Source organism: Lissotriton vulgaris, chromosome 1_1 (genome assembly GCF_964263255.1).
Source record: "Lissotriton vulgaris chromosome 1_1, aLisVul1.2, whole genome shotgun sequence".
Taxonomy (NCBI): Eukaryota; Metazoa; Chordata; class Amphibia; order Caudata; family Salamandridae; genus Lissotriton; species Lissotriton vulgaris.
Genome location: NC_141685.1, coordinates 1244286949 through 1244314272, shown reverse-complemented (window position 1 = coordinate 1244314272; position 27324 = coordinate 1244286949). Strand labels below are relative to the sequence as shown.

The window sequence follows — 27324 nt, the reverse complement described above, 5'->3', positions numbered from 1 at the left end:
AAGCGAACCCACCTCGACAGGCACTGCCGAAATGAGTTCGCCTCACCGAAGACATATCTCCCCTCAAATTGGTCCATCACGAGGTTAGCTATCTCGGGGGCAAAACAGCACCCCATAGCTACCCCCTTGAGTTGCAAAAAAGGTCCCCTTTGAAAGAAAAAAAACTGTTCTTTAAGCAGATTTTGGCTAACTCAATGATGAATTTAGTGGGTACCTGATGCGGCCTGCTTCTTTTGCTCCAATACCAGTTCCATCACCACCAAAGCTTCGTCTTGGGGTATGTTAGTATAGAGACTCTCGATGTCGAAGGAGACCAGCAGCTGCTGGTCTCCATCAAACACAGAGTTCTCTATTTTATGGATAAAATCCATCGTGTCCCGAATATAAACCTTTGTAGTACTAACAAATGGCTTAAGAAAGGTATCTATGTATTTGGCCAAAGGCTCAAGCATAGACCTACATGCCGCAATGATCGGGCGTCCTGGGGGATTAGTAGCATCTTTATGTACTTTGGGTAGTACATAAAATGAAGGGATTTTCTGGAGAGGTGTTCAGGAATTCATATTCTTTTTTGCCCAAAAATCCACCATTAAGAGCTTCCGTCGTCAGGTGCAGTATCTTAGCTCTTAATGTGGTAGCAGGACTGTCTTGGATTTTACGGTAATGAGTGGGGTTACTCAATTGTCACAATACTTCGGAATCATAGGCATCACTATCCCATACAACAACCCCCCGCCTTTATCTGCTGGTTTTATAACTGTCAAGTGTTGTTGGCCAAGCAGACTAAAGCAGAATATTCATCTTTATTAAAGTTGGACTTTAAAGAGATCCTTTTCTCACCAAGTTCATTAGCAACAAACACAGGGAAGAAGTATTTACTAATTCACCAGAGATTGTGAGGTTTTCGTCACAGTGCCTGCCTAAACTACAACTTCCATGAGCCTTTGCTGTAGGAAGTATTTGAGGGGAAGCGCCCGGACGTCGGTGCGCATAATTCTGAGTCCGTTGTTTGTTTTGGCGGTTAGTTCCAGTTTTCGTTGTCTGCAGGAGCGGCTGCTTCTGCCACGGAGTTAGCGGTTGCGGAGCCATGGAGATTGGAAGGTACTGATTGGGGTTTTAACTGCTGGGAGCCGTAGCTCGCGTTATTCCCCTGAGCCTTAATTCTTGTACTGTTGTGCACTCGTATCGGCTGATGCGAGGTAGGATCGGTCTGGTTGTTTGCTCTGCTTCGGAGCGCTGTGGCCGGTGCTGCGCGCTGCATTGAAATCTCCTGCATAGGAGTCTCACGGATACAGAAAGGACTAACAGCGGAGCGTGGTGGTGTTCCACACGTTGCCGTGTGTTGTTTGATAACAGGTCTGGGGCGGTGAGGTGGTCGCAACTTCCCGCTGCCGGATAGTTGTATGTGGTTGTTTTAGGATCTACGGTTATGCGGAGCATAGGGGTGGTCTTAACTCCATGCTGCCGTTTTCTTACGTTTCTCGTTTGGATAGCTATCTAGAGGAGCATAGGGGTGGACGCAACCTCATGCTGCCTTTACACATTTAAGGGGAACTATTTTTTCATCTGCAGTAAAGTATTGGTGTTAGCTTTTAGAGTGCTACGAGAGATTCATCTCCAACTCATGAGGTTTTTCTATACTGGGGACAAAGACTGACACAGAACTCATATCAGGATTATCAGTCAAAAGGGGTCATTTAGAAATTCATCTCCTCATAACATGGTGTGTGAATACACGTAAAAGATATATATATGTTGTGTGATGCTGCCGTGAATTATATTAACGTGTGGTTTTCTTTGTAGGAGTATGAACTGGGAGTTACTTTAGGGCTGGAAGACCAATTACAGCTTGATAAGGTATAAGGTGTCCTAGCGAGAATTACTGAGTGTAGTATTGTATACTGCCTAGTATTTATCCCTTTCCTGTGTTTTGTCATTTCGGAACCCTTGTCCCTGCTGACCCCTTCCCGTCCCCGGTCTTTCTTGTTCTCATTTCTCCCTCACCTGCTGGTTCGGACACCCTGTGAATTACATTCGGGGTGTTGGTAGCAGCTGGAGGTGGAGCCAATTACTCATCAGCAGGATCCTGCAAGGTGGGCCCTGACAGCAATACTTTGAACAAGAATACGTCCTCCTGTTACAGAGCCCAGGCATGCAGCCTTTGTAGTGTAGAACCAGAATAAAGCAGTTTGTCCTGGGACTTTTTTCATATCTGCCTGCACACCTGCTTCTCGTTATTACAACTTTATTATCCTTTCTCAAAATAGTTACATAAAGGTAGCAGTTTCACTGTGCCTGCTAGCCAATGTGCACAAAACAGCAGTAATATGGTCCCCAGAGTCTGTAGGAATACCATGTCAACACGAATCCCAGCTGAATTGCTTTGGAGACTGAGAGAAAAGTTTAATTCTTCTGCAGAATGTGATCAAATACTTTGGCGAAGGTGAGTCGTCCAAAGACGGCTGTTTCCGAAATCCATGAAAAATATTTGCAGTTCGTCTTAGGCTCCGGGAGCTGTGGAAATCACACATGGGAGCTGTGGGAATCACACATGGAAGATGTTTGCTCTGCTGGTTGCTTGCTGCCAAGTTAAACTAGGCTCGACCTAACCAGGGGAGCTGGCAACAGCAGGGAAGCAGAGCGAGCAGCGCTAGCAAAGAGCAGAGAAACCATGGTGGCTGTGACTAGGGCACCGCGATTTGTGGAGAGCGGTCCGAATTAAATAATAGGTTCCTGAGAAGAAAAAAGCGGAAGCCGAGAACTCCTGTGGCAATACTGCATGGGAGCTAATTGAGAAAAGGGTGGAACAGAAGCAAGTATTATTCAATTAGATGCAAAGTTTTTTTTTGATACTGACAAAAGCCAATCAGATGCAGGGGGCAGACTGTAAGCCCACAGAGAGAAAATAGCAGGTCTCGAGAGTGTGCGCATGCGCTGCCTGGGATCGACCTAAAAAAGGTTCACTAGCAGGCAGCAGGGGATGGGCTAGGTACAAAGCGTGGCTAACTGTTGCACTATGTAAACAATTAAAAAAACGTCTCCACCAAGGACGATATTTGCAAACAGGAGAGTTCGCACTAAAGCCTATAGTAGAACAAAAAGGTGCAACATGAAACCAACAGGTAACTTAAGCACTAAATTGACAATAAACAGCCAAATCAAAAACTGTAGCAATATTGTTTGATTTGAGCTTTTTGCCATTTCAAATAAATTCTATTTGAAAATATATTAAAAAGCAAAAAAGCGGGGGCGGAGCTTGCTTGCGACCTAGATGGCCGCTTGAGCCCATAGCTCTGTGCAGTCACACAATCCGACATATTATCCGACATTCCCACAGTGCTTCTAACCTGCAAAACTGTGGCCAGTGTGCGGGAACATCTCAGGAGCTAGGAGGTTGTGCTCTGGTTCTTCAAGGGCCTGGAGAAGAGCTGCCGCATCGTCCGGAAACTTTCTGCCTTGCTGGGCTTAGATCCCCGAGCTGAAGTGGGCATACTGGCGGAAGCTTTTACATTGCGGGCCGCTGTATGGCAGGGTAGCGGCCTGCTGTATCACGTGCGGTGGAGGATGCTGCCTTGCGACCGGCTGGGGCTAAGGATCGGCGCCCCTTGGGACGTATCGGAACGCCGTGATAACAGCTGTGCAGTAAGGAGAGGAAGTCCGGGCCCCCGAGACTGCCCGGCTGATTCTGTGCTGCATGCATTGTGCGCGGAGAGCGCGGGCGGGGCAGTCTCAGCTGCCCCGGTTTTACCGCTGGAGGAAAACTGAGCCGGTGTGCTGTGCGAGCATCGACTGGGGGCACTGTAATTAAGAGACTTTGTAGCGATACTGCCTGGAGGCATTCCCCCTTCCCCTCTCTGAGACCGCCATTTTGAGGCGCCAGATATATCGAGCTTGGAGTCTTGAGCTGTGTGGATGCCTGGGTCGGTGGGAGCTGGCCCAGGGTGCGCACAGATTGGGGGCCACACGTAAAGGGCACCTACTAAGTTAATATATCAGGGAGCCGATCCCTGTGGTTCAGCAGTGAGCACATTGCCTAAGTAATAGTTTGCTTTTTTTTTTTAAAACAGATTTTATTGATCGATTGCACATATGGCACAGCATCCAGCATCCCGGGGAAGGACTGCAGATCAGTTACACAGCATCAGATTAATTGCAATCTTAAACATCATTTTGATTCAACGAATAACAGCAAAGCCTACCAATTCTACATCCCCCCCCACCCCTATCCCGCCTTGTCCCCCAACTCCCTCCACCCGGATCCCACCCTCCCCAGCCGCACAATAGCATCTCATATTTTGTAAGCCATGCTCTAAACTGACAGTGTACAAACACCTTCCCTCCTGGTCCCATTACGCCATTACCGAGCACTCTTCCTGTTCCACCGGTGGTTCCAACCACAGGCCCCGATATTCCGCTCATCGCCGCCATATCTTGTAATGTTTCCTTGGGCAGTCTCGGGTCTCAAAGACTGGCCGCTCCAACCCCATACAGAAGTCCAGCCCTTTCTTCCACACCAGCACAGAGGGAGCCCGGGGGTCCTTCCATGCTTTAGCTATGTCTCTTTTGGCAATGGTTAAGCCTAGCAGCAGTAGATGCCTTTTATATGCGTTGCCCCCCCACCCCTTCCATCACATGCAGATGACCTAGTCGTGGCATACGGGGGAGCTCCCATCCCAAGACAGACATACAGTCCCAGACCCCCTTCCAGAATCTAATTAGGGAACCACAGCTCCACACTGTGCGAGTCAACGTCCCTACTTCCCGTCCACAGCGGAGACAGTCTGGGGACGTAATCAGGCCCGCCCTCCACAGTCTCTCCCTTGTAAAGTAGACTCTATGTAAGTATTTGAATTGAGTCTCAAGCGCATTGCTATAGCTGCCCCTCTAGGGGCCTCAAGTGCCTCCCGCCAGTCTTCTTCCTCCAGCGTCCCCACATCCCCCTCCCAGGTCTCCCTAAGTTTCTGTAATGATGTGGAGCAGTGTGTAACTAAGGTCCGATATATTCGAGATATCTTTTTCTCTCCTAGGTCACCCATAAAGACCTTGGCCTCTAGCGGGCTAAATTCAGGCAAGAAATCAAGACCCTCCAGGCTCGGGGCAATGGCATGCCGGAACTACAAGTACCTAAAGAACTGGAACTGGGGCATACCATACTCCTCGCGTATCTCCTGGAAGGACCTGAGGGCCGTCCCTGACATTACATCTCCCAGCCTGGAGATTCCTATATTGTCCCAGCCTCGAAAAACCCTGAAGGGCATCCATTGTGCCATAGGGGAGTCTCTTCAGTTAGCTTGCCCCACCATCCCATACGACGTAGGGCTTGAATCCAGAGTTGGAACACCACCTGGGTGACCGGCGGTAGCTTCCTCCGCAGTTGCGCCGAATAGAAGACTGTGTGTAGAGTATTGGACCCCATAAGACATCTCTCCACGGCATATGCCTGAACCCCCTGTCCCCATACCACTATTCATTCAAGACTAAGAGATGGGAGGCTTGATAATAGGATTGGATGTTGGAGGTCGCCAGGCCACCACAGTTTGTGGACAGAAAACATGTGCGCAGCGCCACTCGCACCACCCCTCCCGCCCATAGGAATTGCCCCAACGCCGAGTTGACCTGTGAGGCGGAATCGGAAAAGGGTGGTTCTGTAGTTGGTATAATAGTCTCGGAAGGGCCACCATCTTAAAGATGGCCGATTGACCGTAAATAGTGAGAGGCATACGGGACCACGTCCTCATCTCTGTCTGAACCCGGTCCCAGACTGGCACTAGGTTCCGTTCCCAAGAGACCATAGGGACGTCTGTTATGAACACACCCAAATACTGGAATCCCCCCCACCGCCACCCGCAGCGCGGATGCCCAGCCCCCGACCCCGGATCGCTCTCCCAGCACCCAAAAGGTTGATTTTCGCAGGTTCATGTAGAGCCCGGAGACCTCGCCAAAGACCTGCATAATCTCAAAGAGACGCGGTTCAGATCTATTTAGACTCGTAAGGAAGAACAGGACATCGTCCGCGTATAGCGCCAGTCTATCAGACAGCCCGGTCTCCCATTCGAAGCCACGCAGTTGCGCATCTATGCGCACCCACGCCGCCAGCAGCTCCATGGCAAGGGCAAACAGGTACGGCGAGAAGGGGCAGCCCTGTCTCGTACCACGACCAACAGAAAATGCAGAGGACATGGCCCCCGCCACCCTAACCGTGGCAGTTAAATCCGTGTAGAGAAGTTTCAGATAGGACAGGAAATGCCTAAGTAATAGTTTTAGTAGCATCTCAGCAGAGGAAGTGTGACCTTCATTGGGGAATACTGTGGCTCTGCTATTTTACTGCTACTGCACACGTTTTCTGGAAGTGGCGTCTTGTTGATACGCCGGAAGCCGTATGGGGCACTGAACTGCGGTGAAGTAGTCTTCGAGGGGAGAGGAACACTACTGGACACAGTCGGTGGCCTGATCTAGCTGCCTATTACTGATTACCTTTGCTTGGGGGGGGGGGCCATCCTGTGCTCCATAGTAAGGGCCCAATAGCAGTAGTGTACACAGTGAAACAGGACAACACCCCATGTATGGTGGTGACAACATTGAGCCCTGGTACTATTGGGGCGCCATTGAGTCCTGGTTGATATCTGGAGTACTTCATTCCTAGGATGGAGTTCTGGTGAGACCTGTGTGGTGTGACACGCTAACCACAACATGGGCAGAGTTGACAGGGCCCAGCCCAAGCTCTCATTTAGACAGAAGCGTGTGAAAGCTCATGACGCTGCCTCGGATGGGGTTGATAGACCCCAGACTGCCCCCATGTCTGATAAGCCTAGTTCGGGCATTCAGGGGATGCTAGTTGCCATGGAAAAAAGCCTACAAAGCGGCATCGCATCACTGGGTACCAAGATGGACGCCCTCTCCTACCGTATGGACAGAATGGTGGAGCGGTTAGACAAACATGCTGAGCGTCTAGATATGTCGGAACCAAGATTAACAGAGGTCGAAGAGGTGCATACCACATTGGACTCGGAACACAAGCAATTGCGGAAGGTCCTGCGGCTGCTTCAAGATAAAACAGAGGATTTGGAAGCTGACTCGCGTCGGTGTAACCTCAGAATTACCTGTCTGCCAGAGTCCACCCCGACCGGCAACATGGAGCAATTCATAGAGAAATTGTGTGGTTTTTTTTTTTAATTTTTGGAAGACCTTTATTTAGAAAAGGGTGCACACAGCTATTCAGCCAAACATCCCGGAGGCATGGCAGCAAAATTAGAGCATCAAACTGTTTCGGCACACCCAGGAGAGCTGCTCAGGATAAGAGAGGTCAATTTTTAAATTAAAACAGGATATACACCGTAAATACGTAATACAGTTCCATATGTTAACGAAAAGAAGAGAGAAAAGAAAACAGGAGGGGGCCGGCTACGGGATCTAAAGCAGATACAATCACCGGGTGGGCAGGAAAGCACGTCCAACTGCAGAGACACCCACATTTTGAGGCGAACAATATAAGCAAGCATACATTTCTGAAGACTCCCGACTAACGCCCCACCCGATGAATCCAATGACAGGAGAGGCTGAGCAGCCACAGTCCCAGCACCGCCTAAAAAGTCCAAACAGTAACCAGACACACTGACCCCCCCACCCAGGGAGAAAAGAAAAAGGAAAGTCCAGTCAAACTAAAAAAGAGAAAAAGGCCATAGAAACAGAGAACGGAAAAACAAAAATACCCCACCCCTACCCCCCACCCTGCACCCCGCAGGTGGCTACGGCCTACCCCCCTAGCAGCGTGCCTATCGCCCAGCGACCAAAAACCCGAAATATAGTAGTAAAGAGATTTATAAAGGAAGGAAACACAGAAAAAGAAAGAAAAGAAAAGTTAAGGGAGGAGGAGAATCACACAATCCCGGTCACACTGCCCCCCCTCCTGCGACGTACAGTCCTGGTCATTAAACAATAAGCAACAAAGCAAAGTAGATTCGGTAGAACCCAGGAAAGACATCTTACACCGCCCCGCCCCCAATACAAGAAAATGGCGGATCCCGGGTCCCTCACAAACCCATAGCATCCGAGTCGAACACCAGTCTCACCCTTGACCTCTACGAGTGTTCACCATGAGTTCCGCACACAGCATCCGCCTACTCGCAGGATAAAACAAAAGTCCAGCCAGTCCACGAATCTGTGCGGCGAGTCCAACGGATATCCACAGTCCACCACAATCCTCAGCCGCCATGACACCCGCCACGGTAAGACCAGATCCCGACCGTCCCATACTCCACCACACTGCACAGCTCACACGATCGATAGAAGTTCGCTGTTTCCGTCGGGTCACAGTTTGAATAAAGTAATTGGGGGACGAGCTTGTGAACACGACCACAGGCGGACTATTCATCGTGGGCAGGCGATACACCATGGCGGCGGATTCAGCCGCACACTGCGGTACAGACATTGCTATCCATGCTTAGACACTAGATGGGCCTCGAGTCGTAGATTCCGGGATCAAAGTCGGGGAAACGGCTCGCTTAGGGGCTGATCAGAGTCATTATGCGATCGGGCAGTTTCGGTGGCATCCGCGATCGACTTATGCGAAAGAGCAACCATGTAGGAGCACAGACCCTGAATGGCGGCCATCACGGTTCGCAATGATGGCTCTTCTTCACCCCGCACCGCCGCAAACTGATCGACTCCAGACATCAGTGCGCCATTCGGGTCACCCGAATCTCCCAGGGACCGAGGTGCGATGAGGGCAGGCGGGGGCAGGAGGCACACAGTGCAGCAGCGATAGGGCCACTCGGACGGGGGCCCCACCCCGGCGGGAAGGGAACGCCGAGAAAGGGACCCCCGGCCACCTAGCCACTCACAGGATCATTACACCTCCTCAATGCGGTTAGAACCGCAGGCTCGCAGCCAGTTCAGGGGCAGGTTGCTCTCCACTTCTATCGACCGGACCGTGTCTGGGTCCCCCGGCCGCCGTTGTTGCACTGCAACCCGGCAGGGTCAGTACTCGAGGTCCCGGCACTCGGTCAGCGTTAGGCCAAGAACTTCCACTCGATGTAACTCCGGCAATCCGGGTCGTAAGTTTCCCAGGATCACACCACCAGTATCAGCAACGGGTCACCCACACGGGGGCGAGGCGAAAAAGCAGGATTCGTAGCAGGATATTCAAGCAGCAGGAGGAGGTCGACGGAGCCGAGAGCTTATGCGACCATCTTCGTTCGTCGCTAGGCTCCTTCCATAGAGAAATTGTTAAGCAGATTTCTCGGAGAGGGAGTCTTATCGGCCATGTTCGTGGTGGAGAGAGCCCATTGCTCCGCGGGCCGCGTCCGCCCCCGAGGGCACCACCACGTCCGATCATTGCGAAACTACTTAATTATCGGGACAGAGACACTGCCCTGAGGCTGTCCAGGGAAAAGGGGGTCACTGAACTATGAATGCTCGGAGATATATCGTTGTTGCCTGACTTTACACTTCGATTACATGAGGCATGCGCCAGTTTGTGGGCGTTCCTGGGATGATTTAAGGTCCCGTTACGACATTTGTGCGATTAATACCGCAATCGACAGTAGAGTGGAGAATTGCCTGACCGGCTGGTAGGAGTGGGCATGGCTGGTTGAGGTTTCCTGACTTAAAGCTGTCCTACGCTGGTGCAGTGACAGAGTGTTAACCCTGATGAATCTGCCATAAAATTGATTGGGCAGTGAAACATGTTGGTTACAGGTAGTGGTATGCGACAATAAGCAACCAGCCTTTTTAACTCAGCAGTGCATACCTTATTCAGTAATAAAATGGTATGGTTGGTGTGACTGCTGATTTTACTTTCACTCTGTATTGTTTGTCACGTTAGGGAGCTATGCTCTGAGCTCCGTGTTCAGCACCTTTTGTCTCACATTTTTTGTTTCACACTGTTTTGTGTTGTGACACCATTGCCTTCTGGAAAAGGAATGGCAACCAATGATGAGAAAGGGGTAAAGCATTGGTAACATCTGCCAATTTCCCCGAGGGTGTTCGCCCGTGAGGTGCCTTCCTCTCCACCACACATTTTTTCGTTTTTTTTGACTGTCTTTGTGTGGATGGATGTATTGTCCCAGTAGGGCAGACATCATAGGTTGTGTCGAGTTGAATACACACTGGAACTTCCTATTAGTAGTCACAAACAGTGGTTTGGCATGGACAGTAGTGCATTCGAGAATATACACCCAACCATAGAAGTGAGAGGGGGTAAATCCTTAATTTTACGATAGAGGATTCCAGTATGGGATGTTCCCATGCCTGTTAGATGATTGCTAACTAAAGTCCCGGGTACAGGGATTTTGTGTTTGAATTGCATTGAGTGGAGGACTTTCCCTGTGGTACCCGTTTTTCCCTCTGAGCTCCCCTTGTTATTGGATGCGCCAGTTTGTCCCTAAGAAAAAACAGTTGCGAGACATGGGCATTGATTATGCCATTTTATATCTGGCGAGGCTCAGAGTCAACAGAGGCAAATCTCATATCTTTACTGAACCCAAGGCTTTGCAGAAGACAATGAAAGAATGGTATAAAGAGCGATGTCATACCCCAGATTTGCAGCTGCTTGATGAAGCAGCTGGGGGCTCACTAGAGGAGCAAGACTGACTGAGAACAATGGCTGCTGGACGATAAGTATGGTTATCTTGCAGCAGTGAAAGAGACGGGGGAGGTGTTGTGTCCGAACAGTAAGATTCAGAATATGGGCTGTGGATATCTGGCCTTAGCAGAATGCATGGGCATGTGGGGGAAGGGGGGCGGGGGGGATCTAGGTCACCGGGTGCCATTGAAGGGGCTATCACTCTCGGAAGTGGCGGACTGGCAGAGGCGGCTGGAGCAGGGTTTTTTACATTTATGGAAGAGCTGCCGCAAGGGTTACTTTAGCTCCTGGGAATGGCTTGCACTGGGCATTCAGGGACATTTTCTTAAATTAGGTAACGTAAGAGTTATAACATAAAGTTGAGTATGTGGGAATGTACACCTAGTCTGCCGGTGCACGGGGGCGGGCTGCATGATGCTGCGTTATCCTTGTCAGGGCTCGAAGAATCTAAGAAAAAAATTTAAAAAAAAAAAAAAAAAAAAAAAATTGTACTCGTCCTGCAGGACTAGTACCTTAAAAAATATCCTCGACCTAACTGCAACCTACTAGACCTCCGTCTGTGAAAGCGGAGCAAATGTGACAAGATAAGATTTAAAGGCATCTTTATTGCTCATTAACTTTGTGAGCAATACAAATGCCTTTAAATCTTCTTATCTTGTCACATTTGCTCCGTTTTCACAGACAGAGGACAAAAGAAGGGCGAGTAGGACCTAAAAACAGCTCGACCTTGTTAAATTTAGCTCGACTATGAGAGTGGTCGAGTGGAATTTGAGCCCTGCTTGTTCTTCATAGTAAGACAAGCAACATCCGCCCACAAGTGCATCACATAAGTGGGAAGAGATTTGTATTTTTTGGGGGTGGTGAGGGTTGGGTCATGTTTGGGCAGTGGGGGATGAGTCACGGCCGAGTTGGGGGTGGTCTGTTGTGGGTGGGTGTGGTTAGTATGGGGGACAGTTTGGATGTTGCAGTTGTTTACAGCCTTATGTCCATGCGTTTTCATAGTGTACAATGTCACTTTGTTGCTTAGGTCTGAAAGGATAATGAGCTAAAATACACATGGCGGTGGATGGCGGTGCAACACATTCGCTAGGGACCCCATGTTCCTTATGTAAAATTTCATGGAATGTGCAGGGACTTAATGATTACCGTAAGCTACGTAAGGTGTTGAACTACCTCAATAGACAGAATATAGACATAGCTCTGATACAGGAGACGCATTTACCATTGAATAGTGCATTTTTGCGCAGCAGAGGGCTGCTGAATAACGTTGCAGTTTCATGATTCACCACACATGTAGGGGGGTGCTAACATGGGTTAACCTCAAGCCGGCCATCACAACGGTACAATTAGAAACAGACAGGAAAGGTCGATTTGTGATCTCCAGGGGCCGGGGGAAAGGAATGGATATCATAGTAGTTTATGTCTATGGACCTATCTATGATAGCCCGGAATTTGAGGACTCCCTTGCTTGCACTACTTCTAAGTATTCGGAGTCCTGCTTCCTTTGTGGAGGAGATTTTAATCTGGTCGGGAACCTGGAACTGGATAGATCGGGGGGGGGGGGGGATCTCTGATGTGTGGCGGGTTAGATGTCCGGATAAAGGAGGGTGCATGCACTACTCTGCATACCATAATTTGCACACTCTTATTGATTACTGGTTGATCTCTACGTCACTCATGGGGCATATTTGGGATTGCTTGGTGCTTCCTCGCACATTGTCAGATCATTCGCCTATATTACTCGTACTTGATGTTCCAAGGAAGTCAGTTCCGCCGTTCACTTGGTGGTTTGAGCCTTACTCACTGCTGGACCCAGCCTTCAAGGAAGACTTGGCAGAAGCTTTAGAAACTTTCTTTGACACCAACATGGGTTCTGTGGACAGCTTCCAGGTCGTCTGGGAGGGATTTAAGGTACACTTCCGGGGTAGGGAGGGAGATGGCTATGGCTAAGCACTCAGGTGTTTTGTGCTTTTTTCGGCAAAGATTAGATCATCTTGAGCAGCAACTAGGCGCCCTAGAACAACGACTGCAGGCAACCGCCGATGAGGCAATAAACCTAAAAAACCTTACTGGAGGACTATCGAGAGGCAGCAAAGTCAAACATCTTGGCAAATACGCCATAGCGCGTGTATATGGGGAAGGGGATAGGCCAGGCTCGGTCTAAGCTCAGATACTGAAGGAGAAGCGTGGTAAAATACTGGTCACCAAAATTAAGGCTGCAGAGGGTGAAACACTTACTGATGAGGTAGACTAGCAGGTAGGTTCAAACAATTCTATGCGGAATTGTACTCGTCGCAGTCGACTGGCTCAGAGGAAGAAATACTTTTAGAATATATTGACTTATCCTTTCTTACTAACACACACAGGGAGCTTCTTATGCGACCCATAGAAAAAGATGAAATAGTGCTGGCACTGTCTGGTATGAAAGCCAAAAGCGCTACGGGGGGCAGACAGCCCCACAGTGGGTTTTTATAAAAGTTTACCCGATCTGCTGCTTCTGTACCTATTTGAGATTTTTGACGACAGGTATCGGGCTCGCTGCCGCCGTCAATGAGGGAGGCGGTCATTGTTGCCATTCCAAAACCAGGCAAGCCCCTTGATAAGTGCGGGTCCTATCGCCCGCTCTCCCTGCTCAACGTGGACACCAAGTTGTTTGCTAAGTTACTAGCTAACCGGCTTGCGCCACTGGCATCAGTCTTGGTGGCCCCAGAGCAGGCAGGGTTTATCCCGGATAGGAATCTCACGTACAACCTACGACCGGTGTTCGGCACTTTCCAACATACCGATACAGACTTGAAGGTTGTTGCCGTGTTCCTGGATATGGAGAAGGCATTTGACTCTGTCGAATGGCCCTTCATGCGACAGGTCCTAACTAGGATGGGACTGGGCACAGTCTTATTACAATTGATTGGGGTACTTTATAATTCTCCCACAGCGCAAATCAAAGTAGGGGAGTTAGTGACTGATCCTTTCAAGGTGTCCAGGGGTACAAGGCAGGGATACCCGCTGTCCCCTATTTTATATGCTCTAGTGGCAGAACCGCTGGCCTGCACGTTGAGAGAATATCATGGTCATAAGAGTGTCTGCTTTCCCAACTAGAAGATAATTGTGTCTACGTATGCTGGTGACACACTATATGTGCGAGAGCCGGAAGACAATCTTTCCTCAGTTCTCCGGGAGGTGGTGCACTTTGGTGCTCTGTCTGGCCTAAGTGTTAACTGGCCCAAATCCATTATCTTTTCAATCACCCCAGCCACACGGCCCTTTGAACCGGATTACCCACTACAGTGGACTACTGACGCAATACGATATCTTGGTATCCGTCTGCACACTGATTCGGAGATTGTGTTCAGAGAAAACTATGGCACAGCGGTCAGTAGACTGGAGGATGATGTAGAAACTTGGATTAGACTGCCACTGTCCTTACTTGGTAGAATCTTAATCATGTAGATAGTGATCCTACCTCGTTTTCTGTTCCTCTTCATGAGCATACCAATTGTTTTGCTCCTATCCTTTTTTCAGAGAGTTAACCCGTTGCTAATCAAATTGGCCTGGGCGGGCAAACAGGCGAGGGTGCATTGGCGGACGCTTACCTTGCCATATCACTTGGGGGTTCTGGGTGCGCCAGACTTAAACTTGTATTATAGAGCAGCGCAGGCTGCCCGAGCTTATCACTGGATACATGGAGCGCCTGAGATTCGGTTTTTACGTATGGAAACACTTTTTGCTGAGCCTCTCCCCCTACCAGCCATAATATTCAAGCCGGTCGATCGTACAACGGGGATTTTGGACTTGCCTGATTCCACCAGGCACGCTTGGCACACTATACTGCAAATGCAGGCTGGGGCTCTACTTTATTCGCCGGACATGCCACTTGAGTGGGCACGCTGGTTGGCTCGGTTCCAATTTTATAGAGTGCAGAGAATTTTGCGAGATACCTTATGAGATGACCTACTAGAACCCCCTGAAATGCCGGAACTCACTTGCATAATAAAGGCCAAGTCGCCCCGTAAAATTGTCACTAGCCTATATAAATTGGGTATGTCACATAGATTTAACCAGTAGACTAAAGCTCGACTAGCCTGGCAACGAGATCTGCAGCGACACATAGATGATGACATGTGGACTTATTGTTGCATTAACACCGACCTTGCACAGTAGACACAGGCTGATCCACTTTAAGTAGATCAATAGAGCGTACTACACACTAGAGCGATAACATAGGTATGGGTTACAAGAGACGTCGGCCTGTGACAGATGCAGAGCACAACCTGCAGACTTTATCCATTTGGTGTGGCAGTGCCCGGGGGTGTATACATATTGGAAATCTATTTTTCCGGAGTTGGGGAAAATTGTAGACATGGAATTGACCCCAGACGCGAGCCTGGCCCTTCTGGGATATACCAAACCATTGCCCAAAATCAGTGCACAGGTTAGTGGATATGGGTCTTTTGATAGCGAAGCGGCAGGTTGCAATGTGCTGGTTGAAGGGTCCCTTACCCACCATAACAGTGGTCGCAGGACATGCTATATTGTAGCACGCAAACTGAAATTTCAGCGAATTGCTCCCTCCCAGGAGTAGACCCAAGAACTTTTGGGGACTCTCCACAGCGTTTTTGGTCTCCAAAACCTCGGACACTGGTACAGCGACACACACTCGCGCAGAAGAAGCTGCGCAGGCGGACACTCGTTAAACCACCCTAGGCAACGTACATCAGAGGGAGACCTATTGGAGGGCAGTGCTGTGATAGTTATTGGTAGTTTCTTCTCTTTATTCAATATCATGTGAAGTCAGGGAATGTGGGTCTAGCGAAAAATATTAGAATCAACAAACGCAGTTTCTTATGGTACTTCTTGATACATAGGCAACAATTCAATGCTTTTAAGTGCAAAGGACACTGCGGGGAGACGTAGGCTGCATGGGTTTTGTTACTGTGTGTAGTTTTCATTTGAATTTCTTTCTGCATATCTGAAGTCTTTTATTCCTTGATTATTGACCGCAGCCTGCCCCATGGGTTGTTGGCTTAACAGCTGTGTAACGTAACCATGAAAAAACGCTGCCGGCCCCAGGGTTGAAGGCACAAAGTGGTGGGTAAGAGTACAGTATGCAATAAAATGTTTAAAATAAATAAAAAAGCAAAATAACCTCTCCATAGGTTTCTGATAAGTCGTCATATCAGGGTTATGCTTTACTCCCACGGTATCTACTATCTTTTCCATCTTCCCCCGTCCTCCAGCTATTGAGGAGCCTATAATGTTAAACAAGGAAACAAAAGAGATATTTTTACTACATTGCTACTGATGTAGGAGACAAGTAGCGGAGGGACAGGTGCGTGGAGCAGGAACAGGCGCCGAACCTCAACGAATGCCACCACACAAGCGCAGTGGCCATAACTTGGGTGCCGCGCTAAGTCGGAATTGCTCCAAAAAGCATAAGCATAAGCATGTGTAAATTAAAAACATAACGCGAAGTGTGCATGTGCCACAACAAACACTTGAGTGCAGGGCTTGAGTACACTGAAGCGCAGTGGCCGTGACCCAGGTGTTGCGCCAAGTCGGAAGTGTTCAGTGTGAATAAAAAAAGTTCCAAAGACAGAACATACAATAGCAACAAATGGGAGTCAACAATTCAGAAAAAAGGTGAGACAAGCAGGAACCATCATCCAATTCTAAGTAACATTTTTTTAACACCTTGGGTACTAAGCTGATCCCCTTCCTGTGCTGATATTTACTGAATCCCTGACGAGCTCAGCTCGTCATGAGCACACGAGAGGTGTACCTCATGACGAGCTGAGCTCGTCATGGGCATCGAAGGGGTTAAAGGACACTGATAGAAGCAGGTGGCGGGCTATAAGTCCACAAATTGAATACAGCATATCGAGAGTGCATGCGCTGCCTAGGCTGGACCTAAAATGATCTATATAAATCTTTTTTTTTTAAACTGTGTGCCAAAGAAGACACAAGTTTAGATATAAACCTGAAAATCACCAAAATTGGCCATCTATGGTTAGAGAAACCACCACCCTAAAATAACTCAAATCCTCAAATACAGGCCGCTTTCTGCTTCAGTTTGCCCATGGGTGGGTTATGATTGCAGTTGATGCAGATAACTTAAAACCACTGAAATTAGAAATTACAATTAATAGTCAAGCATAAGTTCCCTTTGAATGTAAGTTTGAGATTTTTCTAAATCTGTATAGAGGTGTTTCTTTAAGAAGTTCCATCTGTGTCCAGTAGCTGGTTAACAGCAAATGATCCATTTAATGGGACTCTGGGTAGTGAAAGGGAAGGCTCTGGTTGGGTAACTTATCTAGGGCCATGAACCGCAAGTGATCATGATCACTGTAACAGTTGCAGACCTGTATCTGAATGAGATCAGTGTTGCCTTCTAGCCACAATTCGTGAAATATTTTGGACTTCCTAAGACATTACCAGCTACGGTTCTAGAACTAAGAACCAGACTAAACTTTTTTTTTTTTTTTTTTTTTAAAAGCCACACAGACAACATTTTTTGATTGCTTTTCTTGAAGATTGAGAGCACATACCATGCTTTTGAGATTTGGTTCTCAAACCACACGATGGCAGTAGGCACAAAAGTATTCTCAGTCAATCAATTAAAAAAGAAAGTCCACAAATCAAAGTTTACCAGCTGGTTTTCCAACATAAATGGGATAGTTGAGCAAATGATTAACCATTTAAAGTCTGGTCCATTTTTGATAAACAGCTAAAGTAGTTCTGAACAGATTCACATTAAAACTGAAATAAAACATTCATTCTGGCACAAACAATTTGTTTTTGTAACAGGAAAGTTAATGGTTTCCTGGCCACCAACAGGACACCTAGATAGGATTTGAAAATGGTCACATGATCGAATGTTAGATACCCAGATAACAGACTGCTAAGAACAACGACAAAAGGTTATCCGTTCAGCGCGTGGTCAGACCACAGGTAGAAAACTGAAACTTCAACACGCAACTTAAGTAAGTTTCTGCAATCGCCGGCTTCCGGGAAGGTCCAGCCACAGGAAGGGAACAAAGCTATTAAGGTATATTTACTGGGTTCTTCGTCCATCAAAGGCAGCATATGGGAACTGACCACAAGATCACACTCACTGTGCATAATTTTAAGTAAAGATATATGAGTCTAGTAGTTCAAGAAGGGGAATGAATGAGATTGTTCATAGATGTAATCTGTTGAAACTTCTGCTTTTTAGACACATGGCATTTAGTGGAACGGGCAAATTATGTCCAAAATCACAACTGTATCCTCAACCACATGGACAAAATATACCAAAATAGAAACAGGACTGCTCCACAATTTACAAAATAAACAAATACTTCTTTCAAGAAAGTGCCTCAAAATGCCAAGATAAGTACAGTACAAAATGAAAATTATATAAGTTATCATTATTATTTGAAATGGGAAACTAACAACCATAACCACTTGCCTTCCATTGTGGAGAGCGAACAGCATGTTTCAATTTGGTTCCAGAGTACATTTCGAGTAAAATAATTCCCAGACTCCATAGGTCCACAGCAGATGTGCACTCCAAGTCACTGTGTAGTCCAGCCTGGGCAAGAAGGTTCTGAAGCTCGGCCTCGGGTGCGCGATACCCTTCTGTCTGAATGTACTTAACATCCTGAGAGAAGATGATCAAAATTAATAACAAGGCTATTTATTTTGTTTACTGGGATTTTTTTGCACTAACGGTTCTGCCAGACCACACAATAAGACATCTAGTATGGTAACACACAAATTCAAGCCCAAATAGAAGGTGAAGGGCTCACAGTAGAAGAACACTCAAGTGAGCTCTAACATGGTCTTGTTTAATGAGCATAAATACTCTGCTCCTTTTGCACATCAAGGCATAACCACACAGTTTCTGGCATGCCTTTCGAGCACTTTATACACGAAAAATTAGGCACACAGCATGGAATACTACAATGAATCTGGGGTGGGAGATATAATTTGGGATGTAATGAAGTTGTGCATGAAGTGAGAAGCAACTATAGGTAGTAATTTGCTTTGGGAGGGTAGGCAGGGTTACATAACTAACAAATTAGAGCTAAAGCAGATTGGTCGGAGGGGGTTGTACAATGAATAGAAATTCAGAAAAGTTGCTGTTTACATCCAACGTCTTAGGGAAGTTTCGATCACTAACAATGCACAGAGACCGATAGATGAATACTACACTTATCGTGAAGCTATAGCTAATACCAAGATATTGTAAATGGCTGGCTTGGTGTAAATCAATGGAATGGTTTATGTATAATAATAAAGTGTCTGAAATATATGTTTCTTAGTATTTGTAGAACACTTCTGCCAAGGCAGTTCTACAATTTGAGTCAGGGTGTCCTTCCCATACATCTTAGGAACCTTTGTCTGGAGTCAGGTTGCCTGGTGCCACTGCGTCTTTAAGTAAGTCTAATTTGGCCAATATACGGTTTAATAATATTTAGTATTAGTTATGTAATAAATAAGATATGTCTAAGCCAGCCAGGGAACTTTCCAAGTGCACCACGAGTATAGATATCTGCACGAAAACAACTAGAGTGAACGACTGTCCTTTGCCTGAACAGACATTGAATAGACAGGCCTTTCAAAAAACCATATCGGAGAAAGTCCAACACAGAAGTAGGGACCCCCAGTACAGGATCCACCCCATGAGAACACCAAGAAACAAAACAACCCCAATGACGATCATATCACTTAAGGGTTGAAGGGCGGCGAGACAACTGGATGTCATGAGCCACCACAGACGAACAGCCTAAAGACTCCAATGTCAACTGCTCAAGAGCCAAACCATCAGTTGCAAACGACGAAAACAAGGCAGAGACAGGAGCGGAAACTGAAGACGAGACAGACACAAAGGAAGCCAGACAAACTACCCTCCACGAGCCGCAACAGAAGAGGAAACCAAAGGCGGGGAGGACAGAAAGGAGCAATCAACAGGACCGAAACCTTTTCCCCTCAAATCTTCTGCAGCACCCTCGGGAAGAGGGGAATGGGAGGGAATGCATACAGAAGACGCGAAGGCCAGGGAATCGAAAGAGCATCCACCGCCCAAGCCTGAGGACACAGTACCTCTGAACAAAACCGAGGAAGGAGAGAGTTGAGAGGAGGCGCAAAAAGATCAATCCATGGAATCCCGAACTGAAGGCAAAGGGACTGGAACAGAGGAGGAGAGATGGTACAGAACAGAAGATGGAAGGTTGCGGGTCAGAGCATCCGCATGAAAATTCAACTGTCCCGGAATGTACACCGCCCTCAAGGCCAACAGATGAAATTCCGCCCAAGCACAAATCATGGAGGCCAACATGTTCAGAGGTGCGCACCTGGCCCCCCCCTGATGGCTCAGGTAACAACAAGCCACCAGGTGTTGGTACGAACCAACAGATTCGTCCCGGGGAGATGAAACTGAAAGAACTGCACCGCCCCTCCCAGATGGCCGGCAACTCCCGCCAGTTTGAGGAACGGGCACAGTCGCCCCCCCCCCCCCCCCCCGCCCCCCAGACCATGGACCCTTGGCTTCCAAGTACCCCAAAGCGGCCCCCTAACCCCAAAGACTGGCATCAGTCTATAACAAAAGGGGAGGAGGAAGACAAAACGGCACCCCCTTCTCCAGATTGGAAGTGCAAAGCCACCAGTCCAAGTCCCGATCCATAACAGGAGAGAGAGGAACCAGAGCCTCGTAATCCGCCCGGGAAGGGTCCCACCGAGCCAATAGATGAGTCACCAAGGGCTTGAGTTGGAGGCGAGCCCAAGGAACGACAGCAGTAGTCGCAGCCATCAAATCCTGGACCTGCAACCAAACACGAGTCGGTGCAGAGGGACGACTCAACAGATACTGCAGCAGAGTCTGCAGGGAAAGGATCCGAACACGAGGGAGAAACACCGTCCCCAAAGAGGTGTCGAACAGACCCCCGATAAACTGAAGTCTCTGAACAGGATCTAGATGAGACTTGGCCAGATTCACATTGAACCCCAGCTCCTGGAACAGGGACAACGTAGCATCCACCGCCAGAAGAGCCTGAGGAAAAGAGGAAGCAGAGACCAAACAAACAATCATCAATATAGGGAAACACAGAGAAACCCTGATGTTGCAAAACTCCAACAGCAGGAGCCAATACCTTGGTAAAAGTCCTGGGAGCAGTGGAGAGGCCGAACGGCAGAACCTGAAACTGGAAATGCCTCCCCTGGACAGCAAACCTCAGGAACCGCTGGCCAGCAGTATGGACCGGAACGTGAAAATGAGTGTCCTCTAAGTCAGAGGGAACACACACAAAAAATAAAAAAATAAAAAATACATTTAAAAAAAAAATAAAAAAATAAAAAAATTTGCCCTCCTGGATGAGGGGATTGACGGACTGTAACGTGACGATCCGAAAATGATCTAACCACACCAATTTGTTCAGGGAACGGAGATTCAATATGGGGCGGAAGGAACCGTTGGGATTTGGAACCAGAAACAGATGGGAATAGAACCCCAGGCCCACTTCCTCCCCTGGAAACGGCACCACAGCCCCTTTCCGTAACAACATGGCGACGCCGGACAACATGGCAGATCGCCGCACAGGGTCTCTTAACAATGGGCTAACCAGAAAACAATCCAGAGGGGGAGGGCCCCGGATGGGAATCTGGTAACCCCACCTGATGACAGACAAGACCCACTGGTCGGAAATCAGAGCGGACCAACGGTCCAGAAACAAACAGATGAGCCCCCACAGCGGCATAGTCACTTCTGTCCTGCACCAGAAGGAAACTGTTGCTGCTGCTGCTGTTGCGGAAGTCAGGATTTAGATTGGAACGCGGCCCCCCGGCCACGAAAGGGCTGAGATGACAAAACCCCTTGAAACCCCTGCTTCTGGAAGAAAGACCTTTTCTTAGGAGCAGGCTGAAAAGGCTTTAACAACTTGTTTTCCTCCGCAGAGTGCTGCACCATCGTATTCAAAGCATCCCCAAAAAGACAGGGACCCTCAAAAGGCAGTTTATGGACCAAGGCCTTCTGTGCAGCCTCAAGACGCCAAGGTTTTGTCCACAGAGACCGCCTTCCAGCCACCGCCACCCCAGCAGCCGAGGAAAAAGCCCACAAGGAATCAAAAGTGACATCCGAGAGGAATTGTGCCAAGACCTCCATTTGAGCCAACACAGGAGTAGCGTCCCCATGATCTTGAAGACAGTCAAACAGTTTCTCGAAATCCTTAAGCAGGACCTGCAAAGCATAGGGCGCATAGGTGCTAGCACGCTCCCCAAAGTGAGAAGCAGCGTAAGAACGATCGAGAGCAGGCTCCACCGGATCAGACAGGGAAGCCTCCTCCGAAGACAAAGAGGAAGAAGAGGCGGAAGCCATAGAGGACAAAAGAAAATTAACCTTTGGAATCGCAGGAACTGGGAATCAAAGTCCGCCAGGCGATACTGCTTCCCAAGGAATCGCGGAATACCCTGCTTATCCACCTCAAGCCACTCCTTTGTGAGGTTATCCTTCAGGCCATCAAGGAAGGGGAGGTCATCCACCAAAGAGGAACTATAGTGAGCGTAAAATCCCTCCTCAGCCACGGATTTAGTGTCAAACCCAAACACCTTTCGAATATGGTCCAGCATGTCAGAAAAAACGTTGTCCATGTCTTCCTCATCATCCTTAGCCCGCTTAGCAGCAGGCTCCAGCAGCGCAACTGGACTGCAGAATTAATCAAGTCCTGTAAATCCGCCCTAGAAATCTGCAAGAAGTCATCCTCCTGAAGATCCTGAACATTATGCTGCTTTCAAATCGCCTTTGCAGGCACAGGTGAAGAAGTCTTGTCACTCATGGCAAGAAATCCAGTGACTAACAGGGGAGACGCTTCACCAGAGGCTGCAGGGGGCTGAATCAGCAGACTACACGCCCCAGTTACCAGTGGGGCTCAGCGGAGCAAGGCAGCCCCTCCCCTTTTCACCAGGAGTTTAACTAACTATAATCTACCGCCCGCGGGACACGCACGGGCGGTGCCGGGACAAGGGCGAGACAGTCTGTGGCAGGTCGAGGCTGGGCCACAAACCCTGGCCATACATCCAGAGCCTTCTCTGCCCAACTCGTGAGACATTTAAATATATTATTTTAAAGACTTTGATACGTTATATTTGTGTTAGATAACTATCGCATTTTTTCATGATAGCTTTCGGTTTTTTAATATAGCATTGTGTGCCTTGTCGGCGGTTTTTAATTATGTCTAAACAAAAAATAGTGAAAAACACCCCAGTGCCCGCCACATTGGATAACTATTTAGTCAAACTAGTTAAGAAAATTAATAACGATCGAAGATCATCACTAGGACGTGGTAGTCCACCGACTCGGTCTACTTCCTTAGGCGCATCTGCATTAGATGATAGCTGTGAGGTGGAAAATGTGAATGTTACTGACAACGAGGCCCTGGTGTTAGTAGCTCGAAGCCAGGTTGTGCTGGATCATTCCCCTGATTCCTTTAATACATCAGTACATGCCTTCCCGCCACGCAGAGTAGTTAGAGCCTGCAGGAAAGTGCCAACTAGACGTGGGGGAAATCTGAATAAAAAAAATAAAATAAAAAGTTGGAACCCCCCCCTAAAAGTATTGTGAGTGAGGAGGTTGCACGGAAAATGAAGATACTGTTAAACTAAATAATGAGCAATTAGATCTATTGGTTAGCATTATTAATGCTAAGCTAGAAAGTATTATTAAACCCTTAGTGGCCAAACTAGACCTGATTTCTGCTGAAGTAACCAGATTAGGAGGCCTTTTGGATTCTCATATTGCCCTGGTTGGAAAGCCTAAGAACATTGAGAAGGGCACAAGAGTGAGCAGAGAGGTTAAAATCCCAGTAGAGGGGAGGAACAGTGTTAAAGAGACAGTCATACTAGATAGCTCACCTAGCATTTGCCAGGTATATAAGGCCACCCCCGTGGCTGAGAACGAAGAGGGGTGGACAGAAGTGAAGAGAAGGAGTTTTATCAATCTCCCCCCAGATTGTGCCCCTTACGTGGTTGTCCTAACGAATGTGCCCCCTGTTGAAACATGTATGACCCAGTCCCAACAAGAATCACATGACTCCTTAAAATACAAAACAGTCTCCTGGTTGCATAGGCATTGTGGGTTTCCAGTCGAATATTCTGACCAAATTTCAACAACTAGAAGGGTGACCTTGATCAGCAACTCTACAAAGAGTAGCAGGGGTGACTGTTATTATTAAGCAGTTTAGACACCAATGACTGACTTCCCCAGGTTTCTGAGACCCCCCCCCCCCCCCCGAGTGAAATTTCAGATGCATTGGTGAGCGAGGCTAGTGATAACCCTATGGTAGCCGAGCCGATCCAGGTTCCTGAGCCCCCCTATGTGAGATTTCAGATGCATTGGTGAACGAGGCTGATGATAACCTTATGGTAGTTAAGTTGACACAGGTGGTCAACCCAGATCTTACCAAAGACCCTGGGGTTCTTCCTAACGGAAATCACAAGGAGGAAGACGGTAGTAAAGTAATTGTAATACCTGATAGTACTGGGATAAGTGGCAAAGGGATAACAATTGCTAGTTGGAATATTGCGGGTTTGAAATCAAAGGGGAATGTCCTAGGGTGGTTGGACCTGATTAACACCTATGATATACTATGCCTCCAAGAAACTTGGTGCCGGGATGATGTTAATTTTGACGGGTTTGCCCCTTATAATCTTCCGGCGCAGGGCACTGGACCAGGAAGAGCTAAAGGCAGCCTACTGACACTCGTGTCTATTAATCGCCCGATTGTAGTTAGGAGGTATATAACTGTGGGAGCACATGTGCAGGTTCTTTGGTTATCTGAGGTTAAAGGACATAACATTTTACTGCTAAACTATTATAACAACATTTTTGATAGCTCAAGGGTTACAGTAATATCTGATCTGGCAAGTGCTATTGAAAAGTTAATTTTAGAAGTAAACGTCTTTTTTGACTTTATATGGGTCGGTGATTTCAAAACTCCTTTATGTGAATTTTCTACTCAGAAAGTCTGTGGGTGCACAAATAATGCAGGATTTGATGATTTGCATGTTGGGCATAACAGCTATGGGAAGGTTTTAAATTCATTTATGGGCTGCTATGACCTGGAAATCTTGGGCTTTGCTAAAGGCGAAGAAGGTGAAACTATTCCTACCTTTAGGAAACGGCACACTAGCTCGGTTATTGATCATGTTATTATCTCTGCTAACATCAATTCTAGTTGTGCTGTTCCAAGGATTGAAGATACTATGATTAGTGATCATAATCGTATTATCCTGGAAACAACATTTTGGGGTGGAAGTTGTGTCAAAACGGGTATTACAGTTAATGACGTGGAACCACACAGACCCAATGGGGTCAGAATAAGATGGACAGGGGAAAAAGCCAATGAATTAATCAGCTCCATTGTCAGGGATTGTATGTCAGATATCACCTTTATCCTGGATAATGGTTCCGATCACATCCAGGTCTTATCTTCTTTTAACAATATCAACAAATTAATTGATGCCAGGTTCACTAGACCCAGTAGTGCCCAGACTAAAAATGGCCCAGGCTGGTTTGATCACATGTACCAGTTTACTAACTGAATTAAAACATGCACTCGCTAAAAGGCCGAGGGACACCAATTTTATAAGTAATTTAAGAACAGAATATAAGCGTGCTCTGAAACGGAGGAAGAGTGAGTTACAGCAGCTGGCCTGGGATTCTCTTAACCAAGCTGCTGAATTATCTAACAGTACACTGTTTTGGGCTACTGTTAACTCTCCTTTCCTGAAAGAAGTAAATATGCCAGAGCTAACCTCGAATATTTCGAGTGATGGCTGGGTTGCCCATTTTTCAACCATTTTTGATTCAAATAATTGTGTGGACCCCAACCTTGGAAGGTGGGCTATTTTGCCTTTGGATTTTTTGGCCGCAGAGGTTGAACTTGCCATACGTGCTAGTAAGGGGGGGGAAAGCCCAGGGCCCCAACGGGGTTCCTGTGTGTTGGACCTAGGTTACCCAAGCCTACATATGGTAGCTTGGCACAGTAGTGGTCTACAGCTAACTCCAAGCGTTGGCTAAGTACTTACAAATCTTACCCACAGTAACACAGTGATGAACCACCAAAATAAAGACACAACACCTCTGTTTGGAAAAATACCGTTACCTTTTTATAAAAATAATATGCTCTTCTTGTTATGCTTTTTAGTCAGGGATGAAATCCATCACATTACACCTTTTACATGAAATACAAATCACACTTCAATATTTTTCCTGTTCAGAATTTAAGAATCAATGGTACATTTAAGGTTTAGGGTTATTCAGGGCACAATATACTTCGCTAGAACTTTACAGAAAGGAAAATGCAGCCTGACAGTGCAATATATATTTAAAGATTCATTAGCAGGTACATTACCCCACAGCTCCTAAGCTCTGCTCAACTCACAGAATGACCTGGGTATAGTTCCTCTCTGCATACCCAATCCGCAATGTGGCTAAAGGGAGAGACACAACAATTTTAGCTAGATTCCTCTCACTCTAATTTAAAGGCTCCATTGGCTAATAGGAGATCTTTCCCTCCAATTTATTAAGAAACTACAAGGGTTTCTCCTCTTTACTCCAGTTACTTTTGGGACTCTGAAGTTATTATTAAGCTGAACACAAGCCCGTTTCCTTCACTTAGGCTTCCTGGTGCAGTTCAGTTCAAGTCTCAGTTGTAGCCCCCTCTGTCTTGTATCTTTTCCCTGGTGCTGCTGCCTCCCGTCCCCACACTACCCAGCTTACTTGTAGGCTTCTGGGGGTGATTCGAGGGCTCTCTCCCCTCGCGCTGAAACCTGGCAGCAGACGGCGGTCGAGGAAGGACGAGGAAGGCTTCCCTGGCCCCCAGGCACCTCGCAGTGGCGTCCGCTGTGGCGCTTCTGCCTCCTTTGGACGGGGAAAACGGCTACCGGTGCTCCGACGCGATCGGGTCTCCTAAAACGACACTCCTCAGCTGGGCATGCGCGATCGCGCTCACTCTCCTTCCGTTTCTGCGCGCTGGCTCCCAGGGAAGACGCTGCTCCTCACGTCGACGCTGATCTCCTGGGCCTGCCCGATCATAGGCCCCTCCTGCCACACGAGAAGCGTCTGATGGTTGGTCATGCGCGGAAGCGCCGATTTCTTCGCTTTTGACGCGGCCGGTGCCCCCGGGGTCCCGATGCCGATCAAAGCAGCGTCGCTGCTTCCCTCCAGTCACCACTCACTCGGGCTTCACAGGAAGGATGTCCACACACAGCGCCCTCGCTCCACAGGTCACCAGGGTGCCACAGACCCCCGCGCTCACTACAGCTACTCCACGTCCCCGGTAAGCTTAGCGCTGATTAGGGGTAGTCAGGAATATCTTCAGTCAGGGGTTTCCTGAGTGGATTTATTGGGATTCCAAGTTGTGAGTGGCTGCTTCCTCAAGTAGCTCGATTTCTTTACCAATAGTTGATATTTTGAGAGAGGGATCGGTCAAAGGCTGAAGGGGGAACAATCCTCTGAAGTAACTGTCAGCCTCAGTGACAAACTAGCTGCTCTCAGTGTGTCCACCTCCTCTCACCACTGCCTCACTCCTCTACTCTGGGGTCAGCACAAAATGGCTGCTGGTCACTGGCCTTATATAGGTTGGCCTGAGACCTGCAGAAGTCTCTAGTAGGTTCCAGAAAGTTCCTTAATGCTATCCTATGGACCTGTTCTCCAGTAGTGTCCGTTATGGCAGTTGGTGGACACCATTTTAGGTCTCTGGAGATCCCTT

The 27324-nt window shown here is 47.8% G+C and overlaps 1 protein-coding gene across 1 annotated transcript in view; it reads right to left on the bottom strand.

Annotated features, from left to right (window-relative positions):
• Nucleotides 1-27324, bottom strand: part of UHMK1 (U2AF homology motif kinase 1) — a 229876-nt gene that overhangs the window by 149837 nt on the left and 52715 nt on the right. The window contains exon 3 of the mRNA XM_086964500.1: nt 18030-18221. Within this exon, the coding sequence (XP_086820626.1) occupies nt 18030-18221 (192 nt within the window). The remainder of the gene's footprint in view (nt 1-18029; nt 18222-27324) is intronic.